This window comes from Cotesia glomerata, linkage group LG4 (genome assembly GCF_020080835.1).
Source record: "Cotesia glomerata isolate CgM1 linkage group LG4, MPM_Cglom_v2.3, whole genome shotgun sequence".
In the NCBI taxonomy this organism is placed as follows: Eukaryota; Metazoa; Arthropoda; class Insecta; order Hymenoptera; family Braconidae; genus Cotesia; species Cotesia glomerata.
The window spans coordinates 8,489,504-8,505,520 of NC_058161.1; the positions used below are offsets into that span (position 1 = coordinate 8,489,504).

The 16,017-nt window shown below is 26.2% G+C and overlaps 1 protein-coding gene and 1 long non-coding RNA gene across 6 annotated transcripts in view; one reads left to right on the forward strand and one right to left on the reverse strand.

Annotated features, from left to right (window-relative positions):
- LOC123264120 (choline transporter-like protein 1) overlaps positions 1–15,409 on the forward strand; it is a 44,350-nt gene extending 28,941 nt beyond the window's left edge. For all 5 annotated transcript variants that reach the window (XM_044727228.1, XM_044727227.1, XM_044727225.1 and 2 more), the window contains 14 exons: positions 6,828–6,935; positions 7,474–7,622; positions 7,716–7,796; positions 7,876–7,969; positions 8,825–8,888; positions 9,053–9,161; positions 9,388–9,616; positions 9,697–9,822; positions 9,919–10,025; positions 10,200–10,456; positions 13,009–13,175; positions 13,262–13,354; positions 14,686–14,778; positions 14,861–15,409. In XM_044727228.1, the coding sequence (XP_044583163.1) occupies positions 6,828–6,935; positions 7,474–7,622; positions 7,716–7,796; positions 7,876–7,969; positions 8,825–8,888; positions 9,053–9,161; positions 9,388–9,616; positions 9,697–9,822; positions 9,919–10,025; positions 10,200–10,456; positions 13,009–13,175; positions 13,262–13,354; positions 14,686–14,778; positions 14,861–14,902 (1,719 nt within the window). In that variant the 3' untranslated portion in view covers positions 14,903–15,409. The remainder of the gene's footprint in view (positions 1–6,827; positions 6,936–7,473; positions 7,623–7,715; positions 7,797–7,875; positions 7,970–8,824; positions 8,889–9,052; positions 9,162–9,387; positions 9,617–9,696; positions 9,823–9,918; positions 10,026–10,199; positions 10,457–13,008; positions 13,176–13,261; positions 13,355–14,685; positions 14,779–14,860) is intronic.
- On the reverse strand, positions 1,670–11,466 carry LOC123264122. The gene is made up of 3 exons (XR_006509275.1): positions 11,456–11,466; positions 2,497–2,505; positions 1,670–1,762 (listed from the first exon to the last, which is right to left on the reverse strand). It is a non-coding gene; the product is annotated as an uncharacterized LOC123264122 (long non-coding RNA).
- Positions 15,410–16,017: the final 608 nt, after the last annotated feature.

Consider the following 16,017-nt stretch of genomic DNA (forward strand, 5'->3'; position numbering starts at 1 on the left):
ATACATAAACTTTAAAGCCAATGCCATTTTTTAAGCTTACCCGACTACTTAGGTGATATTAAGACCGAATTTTAAGTGAATACCGACATGAGATCCAATGCAATAGATAGATTTCTACGAAATCTTACCTAAAAAATTCTACGTTTACATATTACTATCTTTAAAAAGAATTTTTTAGTTTTAAGTACCTGATTTTAAACCTTATTTTTCGTTCCACAGACTTGGAAACATTTTTCTCCGTGGAATAAACATATAGGTCAGATAGCTTGTTTATCTATTCAACTTCAATCGAATTTTATGATTCTCTTTATTTCGATTTTTCGCTGAGATATCTGACTTTGAACGAAAAAGGATACTTTTACCTTTGATCATCGATATCTCAATAACTAATGACCGCGTAACAATTCAAAGGGTGATTCTGAATACTAGAATAAATGGTTTTCAATAAAAAAATTTTATCATTCTTAAAATTAATGTAACAAAACTCAATAAATAGATTTTTAAAACTATTAAATTTAAGGAATTCTTTGTTTCCAAACATGCTTAGTCGTGTGTGCAGTAATATTATTATTTTGCTTAGTTGTGATGAACAGCATATTGACATGCTAGAATTGACGTATAAGCTTATCGAAGGGAGTTAATGTCTGTCAATTACATAATACAGAGTTTTACAACAATATTATCTATCAAAAGAGATTTCCAGTATTATTTTTACAATGTTTTATAAAATTAAAACTCAAATAACAGATTAACATGAACAAATATTTTTTTACTTATTAAAAAAACTGAATTTTCCCGTGTTAAATGGGTTATTTTAAAGTACATGTCTACTGGTATCACATTCATAATAATTTTAATTAAAATATGTGCGGTTGCGTTTGGTTATACACTAAAAAAAAGTAATTGTCTTCTTGATGCAATGAAAATAGTTTGCCGTAAAAATTTCCATCGCTCGCGGTATTAATATTATAATTATTAATTTTATGAGAAATAATTCAAAAATTTAACACTGTCGATCGACGAAATTTACGATAAATTAAAAAAATAACAAAATAGAATCAACTTAAACCATTGAGTGGTTGCTCGATGTCAGATTATCAATTTTTACGCAATGACGCAAAATTTTTTACTGTGTAGTGACAAACGCATAATTTCATACTGAAGTCATAATAGTATCTGCGTAAACTCATGATGGAATCAGGCTGAAATTTTTCAAATTCATTATGATAGTGTAATGATATTGTTGCCTTTTATTCATAATTCAAGAAAATAAATTTTTATTACTGTTGGAAATTCGTTAGGATAGTATCTCCATGATGATATTAACATAATTTAATTATGAAATCATAATGATATTGAATTGAATTCAAAATTTAATGATGATCATATCTGCATAAAATCATAATGATATTGTTAGACTTTTTAAATCGTGATATAAAGTTATTGAGTCATAACTATATACACAATAAAAAATTTTGCGTCATTGCGTCAAAAAATTTTGTGTTAAAAATTTTTATGTTAAATATTTAACACTTTTTTGTGTTAATTTAACATTTTTCTATGTTATGCACAATTTTTTCAGTTAAAAATTTTTTTTAAACCAAGATAGTCAATGTTTTTCTAAATATTCTTCCAAGTTAATAGAAAGTCAAGGAAGAAAGTTAAGTAGTTCAATAGTATAGTGCATGATAAAAATACCGTTTTTCTCAATTGTTATACATTTCCTCTGATTAAAAGAAAAAATGAAAATTTTACTAATCTACTTAAAAAAGATTCGCTCTCACAGGTATTTTACTTATTACGGGTTTCTAAAGTATTGATATGGTTCGTATATGAATCTCATATTAGTGCCAAAATATGAGCTTCATAATGATATCATTCATTTTTATAATTGAACAAAAATAAAAAAATAGTTGCTACTTGTTTAAAAGTACACTTTCGAAAATCGGGAGTGAATTTTAGTCCGCATTCAATCCCATCACTCGGAGTGAAGTACTTAAACACTCCGCGTTCGAAGTGAATCCGGAGTTTTTTCCAGCGGAGTGATTCCGAAGAGAATCTAGATGTTAACCCGAAAAACGTCCGAATACGGAGTTCTCATACTAAAATTAATTTTTATTCAAGAACATGTAGTACAGTCTGATGTCAGTAATTCAGTCTGGACTAGTGACAATAAATGCCAATTGAATATATCGAGTTGTTTATTTGAAACACATGTAAAATACATTAAAGGAGATTATCAGACTAACTGGAAATACTCTTAACACTGCTTAAAAAAATTAAACTAGATAATTTAATTTTAAAACTCTCTTGTGACCTTCATAAAAGTATAGTAAATAAAATTTTTTGTTGATAATTAGTTTTATAACCCAACCTAGCTGCATTTTAATAATTCTGTCTCATAAGTAATCTAAACTAAAATAAAAAATAACCAAAAAATTAAATCACTGCACGGAGAAAAATTAATTATACTACCTACTATACAAAAATAGTGACTCCTACTATCTAAAATGGTAATAAAATAAATTAGTAACAAAATAATAGGTGGTATCATTGACAATTGTAATAGTTACTATTAATAATGGTAACGATTACTATTGAAAATAATAATTGTAATTATTATAAATTATAACTGTTACAATCAAAGATGGTAACTGTAACCATCTCAGATTGTAAAAATTCTGAAAGAAAAAATAATATAAATTTATTTAATTAAATCCTTTATTTACATCCATATTTTAGCCAATGTACATTTTTAGTAGATTTCATAGAAATCTAACTATTGCAATGGTCCTCATGACAAAACTTTTGAAAAATTTTGCTATATTCCGACTTAACTCGACGAGCTGAGTCAGAAAATACATATGGTTCAAAAGTTTATAAATACCAAACTCAACATACTTATTCTACAGATAGATACTGAAGTCAAGTTCGAAGATGAGCTTAATCGGTCAAGTAATTTAGAAATGCCATGATTTAAAAATTTTCAAAATCATAAAAATTCATATTTCTTCACTTTCTTACTCGAATAACTTTTGAATGGGATAACTTATTGAAATTCTGTAAAATACATCTGAAAGCTCTTTAAATAAACTTCAATTTGAGTACTATATCATATGTGTAGTCTCAAAAATTTAGGTGTGAAATACAACAGCTAGAGCACATCCAAACAAGCATTTTTGAATTTAAAAATAAAATAATACAAGATCATGGATATTCTTATAAATAATTTTCTTGATTCAAGGATAATTTTCTTGAACAAAGTTTATTTTTATTTTCATATGAACAAACTATTTTCAATAAAGTTGATAATATTTAATAATGAATTGTATAATTTTTATTTTTTACAATTAATATCTCTGTAATTTTTAATTAAAAGAAAGAAAATTTTTGGAACAAGTCATCGAAAAAGGTAATGTTTCCTCATTAAAAAAATATTGTAATTATTCAGTAAATTATGACAGAATACTTTGTCTGTAAATGTCACATTCTTTCTTAATTACATCTCAGTGAAAAAAATATTTTATTAAAAAATTGTTATCAATGAAATATCATAATTGTCAATGAAGTATGTTAAGTTTGAAAAATCATGGCATTTCTAAATTACTTGACCGATTAAGCTCATCTTCGAACTTGACCTCGGTATCTATCTGTAGAATAAGTATGTTGAGTTTGATAAAGATCCATTGTAAATTGGCGACGCTATCGTGGTGACAAGCCGCGGTCGTTTCCGATCGCAGTAATTTTTGGATTTTTACACTTATTATGAAATCTACTTCCATTTCGACTGCCGAATGGTCTTTTTTTCTTTGAAATATTAAAATATTTTAAATTCCCTTCAAAATTTTTTTTTGAAAATTTGATTTTTTTTATTTAAAAATTTTTTTTTCAAATTTTAATTTGAATTTTATTGAAAATTTTGATTTTTTTGGAAATTTCAAATTCTTTTTGAAAAATTTGCCGTTGAAACTTATTTTAGACAAAAAAAAATTTATAAATATAATTTCAATCCGAATTTAATCCCGATTTTTTGTGCACTACACTGCACTACAGCTGCTTTTAGTTTATTCAGAAATGCATCTACGGTAACGCAGATTCTTAATTTTTTAAATATTTTTTACTAGCTTAAATAGTAGTTATTATTATTACTGATGGTAACTGCAACCATCAGGTTATATTAGGAATTACGATTTTGATAATAGTAGTAACTAATTAAAAAAATAACAATTATTATTACTGATTACCATCATAATAGTAGTAGTTACCACGAGGATGGTAAATACTACAATTCAGATGGTTTATTTAACTATTTAAATAATATTTACTACTATCGAATTCAGTTAATAAATTTTAACATAACTAGATAATAAACTCTACTATAAAATTTTCTCCGTGTGCCATAGATAATATTGGTTGCACGTTTATTAGTAATTTCTTTACAGTAAAGTTTATTTACTGGAATATGTGATAGGTCCTGAGATAAGGCAGTTTTACGCGCGAACACTACTCTGTTTAAAATTTCCAATAGGATCCCATCAAAAGCGACAAAAGCCACTTAGAAACCTATAAATTTTATTGGTTTCTAAGTGGCTTTTGTCGCTTTTGATGAGATCTTATTGGAGTTTTTTAACAGGGTACCCATTTATTTATCATTTCGTTATTTTTATTCAATGATTAAATTAAAAAATAAAAGAATCAATTTACGAAGGACTGTCATTTACATACTCTTGCCAAGTTTCATCATTTTTTATTCAATAATTACTTGGCTAAAAAGCGTCCCAGTATTTTGTTCAAAATTTAAATATTCCCTTTCCTACATGTTCTTAACTGAAACAAATTTTAAGCGCCAAATAATTTTTTATCGTCGGTAATACATAAAAAAAATTTTTGTCACAAGCTGAGACATTTATGGTAATGATTATCATCAAATTATGGTGAAATTTCAAATTTTGGCATGATGGTGATCATTATTATCAATATTATAATATTTACAATACAAGATAGTGATAGTTACCATCATGAAATGCATATCATGAATATATAGATTTGTGAGATATATAAAATATATAAAAAAGTAATGTAGCTACTCAAATGAAAGATCTCGATCAGTGTAATATCGAGATGAGCTTATATCTTAAAAAAGTATCACTAGTTGACAAGACACAATGTAATTTATGAAATATATAAAATTGAAAGCACTAAAAACTTGAAAAAATCAAAGTTAAGGAAAAATTCAAAATTAAAAACAAATTTAAATTCCAGAAAAAAATTTTTTCGGTCAATAAAAAAAGTTTTTCGAAAAAATTTGAATTAGAAAAAAAATTTTTTTTAATTTGTATAATACGAGTTTTTAAATTCGAGTTTTGATAGAAATTAGAAAACGGTTGATGAATAGTGATTTTAAAATTTCCAAATACGCATTTTATCATTTTTAAATGAGTCAAAACAAGTTTTTCATTTCTATTCAATAAAAGAAATAAAAAATTTACTTCGCGGAGTGAAGTCTATCAATAATATAATTTAAATCTGTCTCGCAGTGAATCAATTGAAAATCATCCACTCCGCATTCACTCTGAAAATTTTTTACAATGTAACAAAGGGCGTTTGTAGAAATTTCTAATAAATTGAAATTAATATGTTTTTCGAATTTATTTTTTAATTTTAACTTTTTTGAGAAATTTAATTTTTCTTTTTAATGTCAATATTTGTCATAATTTCAATTTTTTCGATACTGACAAAAAAATTTTTTTTTGAACTAAATAAAAGTTCATTTTAACCTAAAATCTCCGTATTCTGATATTTTTTTAATTAAAATTCATATTTTGTACCGAATAAGTGCACAAAAAAAATATTTCCAGATTTACTTCGTACGCGGAGTATTTTATTTCTTCGCTCCAGAACTGTGAATGACGGGAGTGGAAATTTACGCCAAATTCTAAACCGAAGTTTAACTAGAAAAAAAAAAAAAAAAAACCGGTTAAATTATAAAAAGTATTAAATAATTAAATAGCCTGATTGAATCAATTCTGTTACTGGTATGATTTTAACAGAAATTTATTTTCCGGTTCCCGAAGAGCTCTTATCTGAGGTTTTGGCATTAAGTATGCGAAGTTAAAAATAAATGTAAATATATTTATCATAAAAGCCATTTAAATAATTAATTTATTCATTAGTACTTCGGTGGACAAAAAAAAAGTTAAACAAATTTTATTATTTAAAGCCTGTCAATTGGGAATTGAAATTTTTCCGCATTTAGTTGACCCTAATTACGCAGGAACTAATTATTGGATTTATTATTATATTTATCGATTTAATTTTTTATTTTAAAAATAAACTCATTCGAGGAATCATTTAACTTTTAAATTACCGTTTAAAATATTTATTTATTTCAGTAATAACCAAAACAAAACAGTTGAATGCAATTAAAAGCCAAAACGTAAACATAAATATAAACATAAACATAATAAATTCGCATCATAGATATTTAATTAATTACGGTACCACCAAATGAAATATCCAACAAAATTAATAATTAATAAATACAATAAATTTATAAACAATAGCAATTAGTGATTGGGTATAATTATAATATCGCAAAGATCAACATGGTAACGAGACAGCGGCCTACGTCGGTTGGTTTATTCATGATCATCAAATATTTACTAGCAATTTCATTTCTAATTGTGACCTGTTGGATATATCAATAACCAACAGAATTATCTATCAGTACAATTGTTCTCCTCGTTTATTAGTACCACCGTTTATTAATATTAACGCTTCTTAATTATTCTAACCTTTTCTTTTCTTTAATTTCTTATTTATTCCAGAGCCAAGAGAGGGAATTGTCATTCTCCGAATCTGAAGTATTTGCGAAAAAACGATCATGTACCGACCTTCCAGCGCTTTTAATCCTTATTTTGATCATTGCCGGCTACGTAATTATTTTATTATTTTATTATTATTATTATACTGATTGAAGAATTTTCTATATTTAACAAGCTATATTAAATACTAATAAATTTTTTTTCCAAAAAAATATTTATCAATAGATAAAAAATGTTTCTAAATAGGTAAACGAATTAATTAACATTTAATGAATTATTCTATCAGTACATTAAAGTAAAAGACCCCATTAGTGGCACCTTTAACCTCTATTAGTGGCACTTTTTCTTTCAATGAAAAAATGTTCTACTTGGAATAAAAATTAAAAATTTTTTTGATCTAGAGGTCTTAAAGATTAGAAATAATATATTCATTATTGAAATTAATGATTTCATTAATTGAATAAATACCAAAAAGAAAGTATCAGTAATGGGGTTTCCGCCACTAATGGGGTCTTTTACCCTATTGTAATTATTTTTTTTTTATATTATTTTTGTTGTATTTAAGTCTTGACTAATATTAAGTTATATTGACTAATAATAACTAATAATTAAGTTATAAACTACTATATTTTTATTTTATTCATTTTAGGGTTTTTTTGTTAGCTGTGCGGTTAAAAAAGGAGATCCCTTTCGACTTCTCTACGGATATGATGACTGTGCTAACGTTTGCGGTCGAGTTACGAGCAAAGAAACAAACCCAGAGTTTTCTTGCAAAGGTGCTGACATGAGAGAGCTACGGTAATTATTATCATTATTATTATTTTTTGCGAGATTACAAATACACGGGTAATACTTATCTTTTTTTTACATATTTTTTACTTTAATTTTTAGTTATCATTACGCTGAATTAGGAGTAGAGGGAGTTAAATCGCGAAAATGTATTGAAAACTGTGATCGCCTGGGCAATGAAACGTAAGCTGCTGGATTTTTTCACAACTAATTGGCAAAAAAATGAATATTATGAGAGGGATTAATTGTTTTTTCTTTTCAGGATACGATTTTTAAATCGTTGCATCGTTAAAACTAATGGCAATAATCCTACAAATGCTTTACTGAATAACATGGGAGTTAAAAATTTTTTTAATGTAAGTTTATTATTTATATTTTATTAACATTAATTTAAATAAATTTAATTATTTTTGTTGATTAACAGCACAAAGCTCTAAAAATTGTTAATTGACTTTTGTTTAAAAGTAATTAACGGTTTTCACTGGTAAATTGAATGCCAAACAGTATAAAAGAATAAATTAATTAAAATTTTATTTCCATGTAATAATTAATACTCGATTCAAATAATGATTCATAATTCAAGTAATTGTTTATTTATTTTTAATAAATTAATAAAATTTATATCCGAATTCGCTATCCGTAAAATCAGTATATTAAATCCCCGTAAGCAAAAACTACTCGATATAAAACTATTGGGATATTCTTTGATTTATTTATTAAATTCATATACAAAGGAACAAACAAATAATAATACTTTTATAATAATATTAAATCCCGAAACCTTTGTAATTTACATAATTTAGTTTTTCATAACTTAAAACAGCAGATACAATAAACTTTGTTTATTACAAATTCATTTATTAAAAATACTGAACATTTGAAGGAAGAATAAGTTAATACCAAAGTATAAATATTAAATATAACTTTAATTATTTATAATTAATTAATCCGATAAAATTTTGAAATTTGTGAATGATAAATTTATTATTGATATTATTATCTAAGAATATGAAACAAATAAAAAAAAATTTTCGCGTAATTTTTTATCATTTTTCCAATCACCATTTAATATGATTACGAAAGAATAAAAGCCATCGAATGTTCATCTTCGATCGAATAAAACTCAATATAATAGAAAAAAAAATGAATGAGTATATTAAAATATTACTGTCAATTAAAAATGCAATTTCACATTGACAATACGATTACAGGAAGCCGCAAATGATTTGAATATTGCATGGAGAGAATTGATTTACCTGCTATTAATTGCTCTGGGTAGGTAATTGATTTAAAATATGCATTAATTGCTATTACGTTTTAAATAATAACATATATGTATCTGCGTTATTATTCAAAATACAACAGCAGTGATAATAGTAATTTTATTCTGTTCTATATAAACTCTGTTCTTTTTTTTAATAACCGCAATTTATGTACAGCTTCATCCCTCGGCATTCTGATTGCCTTCCGATACATCGTACAATACGTCATATTCATTGTTCTAAGTGGTGCAGTTGTCATCTCCATTGCTGGGACAATTTACCTCTGGTATAATATCACTCTTTTCAATATTCTGTTTTCCGATAGTAGTGATAATAATAATCATAACAACAATAACAATAATAATAATAATAATAATAATAATAATAATAATAATAATAATAATAGGAGTCATAATAATGATTCCCTCTGGAACTAGAACCGGAGCCGTATTAATATCGGCTGATGATGATAAACAACAATCTGTACACGTCTATACACATAATTATTCCAGGTTGCTCTGGCATTTTGAAAAGAAAGACGTTATGGCTGGTAAAATTGACGAAGAAGAAGCACATATACAAGCATACTTGGTATATGCTATTTTAATGTCAATAGTTGCTGTTGTGACACTTCTAGTGGTACTCGTAATGCGAAGAAGAATAGCTTTAGTTTCACAATTATTTAAAGAAACCGGTAAAGCGATTTATTCAATGCCTGGATTATTGTTGCAACCGATCTACGTAAGTAGACTGTTATTCCAACTTAAATCCCTGTTATTCATTCCAACAGAAAATTATTATAGTTATATATTTATTTTTAGACTTACATAGTTATCAGCGCTTCACTTGTCACGTGGCTTTATATAATGCTGTGGATTGAGAGTGCAGGTGATCTCTATAAAAATAAAAAAGGGCACTATCACTATAAAAAAAATGGTTTGCTTGAGGTATGTACTTACCCATCATAATGAATTGTTATTCATATTTTATTTTTCTCATTATTATTATCATTAATAATATGTATTAATTTGAATCATTAATAGGGCGCACGTTGGTATAATATCTTCATGTACTTTATAATGATGCAGTTTTATCTGGGTTGTCAGCATATGATTGTAGCTGGAGCGGTAGCTCGGTGGTTTTTTACAAGGTAGTTATATAATAACTCAATTAGATTAATTAATCTACCGAGATAATCCTTTGATTTGAATTAAATACGTAAAATGGTGCTGTACTGAGTGAATAATTATTATTTGTCCACAGTAATTTGTTTATTTATGCGGTTGATTGATTAATAACCGACAACTGTTTGTTTTATTTAAAGGGATAAAAAGCAGTTGTCAATGCCAGTAACGCGCAGTACGTGTTCATTAATACGATACCATCTTGGTACTGTTGCATTCGGAGCGCTGATTATAGCCATTGTTAAATTTCTAAGAGCTATTTTCGCTTATACGGCGAAATATATTCAAAAATATGATAATGCCTGGATAAAAGCTCTATTATGTTGTTGTAATTGCTGCTTATGGTGTTTTGAGAATGCTCTCAAATTTTTAACACGAAATGCTTACATCGAAACTGGTTAGTTCACTCAATTATAATATCATTATTACTATTGTTATTACAATAAGTTAACTCGTGATAATTGTAGTTCGGAAAGTACGATGGAGGTAACTAACTGTTACGATATCAACATACTTATTCCATCAGAATTTGACATTTTTATAAAAACTAAATGACAATATAATTGAGACATTTGATAATTAAAAAAAAAAAATAGTATATTACACTACAAGGGCAGAAAGTTGAGATTCCTGCACTGCGCGCCATGTGCTCGAGGCGAAGCCGAGGGCATCATGGCGCGCAGTTCAGAGCTCTTAAATTTCTGCCCTTGTAGTGTATACTAGTTTTCTTGCTATCCGGTCGAAAGTACGCAAAAAATTGCGTTGAAAAAAATTGATGCCTGCCGCCCGGAGGGGAGAAAAATTAATTATTACAAAAAAATTTCTACATAGAAAAATTTTTAAAAACTACACGGAAAGAACAATAACCCACTGTACATCCTCGTATAGTATACTCCGTGGTATTTGTAGTGAAAAAAAATTTCAGACTATAGTCAATATCCTTCAAAGTATACTAAATTATTTTTGGACTGTACTCAGTGAAGTCTCCGATTTAATCGATTAATTTTTCTGGTTATATCGCGTAAAACTTCACGGGATATAATCTGAAAAATTATTTCGTATAAATTAAATTATACTCGGTTGAAATTTAGATTATGCCCACGGTGACTCCGCCATTCTAGGGCCTGTGCGTAAAGTGCTGTTTATAATTTGTGAGTTATAGTCAATCAGCATATTGGACATTAATTAAAATATAATTAGTGAATTATATGAGTGTGTGACTATTTATATATTTTAATATGTAAAAATATTTTTTTCTTAGCCTAACATTTTTAAGTTCGAAGAGTTTAAGAAAAGAAAAAAAAATTTTTTAACCACAAATTATCGGAAAAATTGTGCTTTAATGCACCTTTAATGTTTTGGATGTATGTAATAATTATTTAAAACAATATTTGACAAACCTAATATTTAAAATACATAATAGATATGATAATGCTAAGTGCCTGACGCTAGAAAAAAAATTGGCGGAGTCACCGTGGGCATAATCCAAATTTCAACAGAGTATAATTTAATTTACACGAAATAATTTTTCAGATTATATCCCGTGAAGTTTTACGCGATATAACCAGAAAAATTAATCGATTAAATCGGAGACTTCACTGAGTACAGTCCAAAAATAATTTAGTATACTTTGAAGGATATTGTTGACAATAGTCTGAAATTTTTTTTCGCTACAAATACCACAGAGTATACTATACGAGGATGTACAGTGGGTTATTGTTCTTTCCGTGTACGAATGCAATTTTTCGAAAATAATATTTTGCAATTAATTTATTTGCTCTTGTAATTCTTTTAAATTTATCGGTGTAATTTTTTTATCACTTTTTTTTCATAATAATTCCGTTGTTACAAAAATCCAAAAAATTGACAAATATCTATTAATTTCAGTATCATAATACAACTAACTGTTTTCTATTAATCCTACTGGTATTTTAATATTTAATCAGATTATAAAAATACTACGGTATGTGAGATAACATAAACTTGTTCGTAAATCTTTATTTTACCGTCTGTTTGTGGAAACGTGTACTTCAATACGCGGAGAATGATCAAAGTGTCAGGTTACTTTGCATGTAACGGTTGCGCTTTTGGAAACTAAAAGTTTCCTGCGCATGCGCATCGACTTTCGATAATCGATTTATCACCATCGACTTTTGACTGATAAACCAATAAACGTCTAGTTTCTATCAATCAATCAGGAATCAAGTTTCTTTAATTTTAACTTCAAACTTTCGATTTATAAAATGATAAATTACGAAATTCTTTATGACACTCAAAAATCGAGAGACATTTTTCAATTTTTTAGATTATTATAACAAACAAATAATTATAAAGAATATTCATTAAAAAAAGTCCCCATGCAGAAATTAAAAAAAATAAATAGTGCAAAGATATTTTTTTATCATAATTGTTTTGTTATAAAAATTAAACATTTATAAAATAAAAAATTTAACAAAATTTTAAAACAAAACCGAAATAATAATATTTAATTGTCAATAAAGTTTTTAACCATAAAAAAATTAATCTAAAAAATAAAACTAGATATTTTATTTTTCTAATGAGATAAAATCCGTTACCCTCCGTATATGGTACACATATTGGAACGTACATTTGAGCTGATGAACAGATAGTTACCTCCTTAAATCTTTTACAAAATAAATTGGCAATTAGAACCCCAATGAACAAACTAGATGTATTAGAATTACTCTAGTATCACTAAATCTAAAAATCATAAATCTACTTATATACAAATCCCTTTATGAATAATATAATACGCTAAGTAGTTTAATAAAGTTATGATTGTAAGTACTGAAGTATCAATTAGTACGAAAAGGAATAATGGAATTGATTTTGAAAGAGGATTTAACTAATTAAACAAAGATAATTCCAGATAATTATAAGTAAAAAACCAAAATAAATAAAGTATTAATGATATCAAACACTCAACAGCCATTTACGGGTGTAATTTATGTGCTGGAGGCAGAAAAGCATTCCGAGCACTTACGGACAATATATTACGAGTAGCAGCTATTAATAGCGTTGGAGATTTTGTATTATTCTTGGGTAAAGTACTTGTAGTTGCGCTTACCATTGTTGCCGGTGTTTACTTGATCCAGGTAAAAAAACTCTTTCAATCGTTGTTGTTACTGTTATTTATTTATACCTGATATCTAATTATTGATTTATCGTTTTTTTAATCTAGAAAAAGGACGGCCTGCACCATCCTTGGGTACCAATAACTCTTGGTGGACTATTTGCTCTTCTCATTTCCCATTGTTTCATTTCAATTTATGAGGTAACCTTTCGTTATTTATTTTATTTTATTATTTATTATTTCCTTACCAATCTATTATTTTTGCTGCTTATAAATCTATGAACAAAATTGCTCTTTCCTCTGAGTTTTATTTAAATATTTACGAACTTATTTCGGTTATACGATTGTTTCATCCTTCGTTGTGAATTACATTAATAATAAATTTCATTACTGATATCGTGACAGTTATTTTGTGCTCAAATCAGAATCTAATGTCCTTTGGCGTCAGATATTAAAAATTAATGCCTTAAACTCTCAAAATTATTGATACCCGAGTCATTCAATTATTCTGTCCTATATAACTATTTATAGCAATGAAACATTTAATATTTTTTTTAATCTTTAATTTTATGAATTAATAATTAAAAATGACTTTGTCTTATTCATACCTAAAGAAATGTTTGAATTATTAATTTTGCCTCCGTTATTAATTTCATTAGATTCACAAGCATGTCTTTTAAATAATTAAAAAAAAAATATTTCCCAAGCTATATAAGTATCGCTTTTCATTCACAATTTTATCATGTTTTATATTAATTAAGGCATGAATAATAAAAGCAATTAATAAGTGAATCGCTTGAAATCGGTATTTCTACTAGCAATAAATTGAAAAACAAAACTTAAAGATAAAAAAAATTTAATGAAATACATTGTTTAATATTTGAAGAAATTGATTTATAAAAAATTGATCACACATAAATTTGAAATAATTCAGTTTTCTGAACGAGAAATCAATTTTAATAAATTGTCGAAACTCAATTCTGTGCTTAGTATTTTAAGAAAATTTTATTAAATTTGCAAGAAAATTAAATTCATATCGGCGATAACTTCGATAGTAAATTAATAAAAGGTACCACCCGTATTACCCGTATAATTTCCTATTCTCAAGTATTATATCTGTATCAATAGCACTAAAGCTTAATTAACAATTTATATTCTAATTAACTTAATGTTTCTATTTTACAAAATGTAATTACGATTTTATCTCTTGTATATTACCCGAGTAAATAATTACATAGTTTAGATCTGCTATTCCTTCGCCGTAACTACGATAATAATTAATGATTATTAAGATAAATTTCTACATACAACGTAAAGTTTTCTCAACTTTATTTCAGAATTTGTAGCTTTTAAATCTTAATGAAAAATTAAATGTCTTAATTTAAAAATTCAATTGTAAAAATAAGTGAATGTTAATTTGCAGCTTTCAATAATAAAATTTATTATTAATAAAATTGATTCAATTTCAAGTATCACTACAATTTATTATAGTCATTTAAATTTAGAATAATCGAATTAATTATGAATTTCAGATGATAATCGACACAATATTTATATGCTTCTGCGAAGACTGTTCAAGAAACGATGGAATTAGCCGTCCTTATTACATGAGTCGCGGGTTGATGGTGAACCATTTTAGAATATAAAAATATTTTCATTATCGATTTTTCAATAGTATAATTAAAAATAAATTATTTTTAATTTCAGGAATTCGTAGAAAACAGTAAGGAAGCCATGAAAAAGCTTTAATTATCAATGTTCTCCACAAAGTGCTTCTATTTCTATTCGTTAGCAGTAAAACGAATTATTTTCAACTGGAATAAAAGAGTATAAAGACTGAAAATATTGATATATTTTTGTCTGGTTTTTTTGAGAGTGAGTTCCGATTACTACGTACTACCAAAGCACAATTGATTATCGCGTGATACGTGTTATTGCACTAAGAATAAGCTAATCAAACGTTCAATGTCTTCTATTCGATAATTAATTATGTGATGCCTCAATAGTAAAAAAAGTTGATAGATAAAAAAAAATATCTATATGTATTATATTTATATTTTTAACTCTTCCGTCTAAATGTTTACTATAGTTAAATTAATGTAAGCTCATATATTGTATTATTTCCATTAATTATTCATCTACAACGATCTATTGTAACAGTTTTGTATTGATTAACAATTGAATAATTACAAGCTTAAATATTGTTTATTTAATGGTTGTAAAAAATGTGATTAAATGAATGAGTTTTTTCTATTAGTTTCTTTATTTTATTAAATTAAAATAATTAGTCATTCAATATTAATATTAATAATAATAGAATTAAAGATTGGAATAATAATAATTAAAATAAATAATTCCATAAAAGTTCTAATAATAAATAAATGTATTACTTTAGATAAACATCTGGCTCGGTACATACATGTAGGTATCTATTTATTATTTTTTTTTTTATTTATATTATAATTAATCATACACTCGACAATAGTTACATATAAACAATTTGGACCGTGCAAGAAAATCGGGATTTATCACTTTGAAATATATATAAAAAAGAGTGATATATATTTATATAAAAAATTACGATATTGATCGTTATCAAAGCAAAAAAAAATATATAATTTATCTAATAAACTAAAAAAGAAAATACTTGCATTGTAATTAGAAAAAAAAATGCGCCTAACGTACATAGATAACTTATTTTTTATTTTCACCGAACAATATACTTTTTTTTTGTTCAATTTCAATTAGCACAAAGGCATATCGGTTATTAAATCATGAGCCTGCATTGACAATCAGTTAATGAGACAAAGCTTTGTGATTATTATCGTTATTATTACTATTAATATTCGTTTTCATTTGGTCTT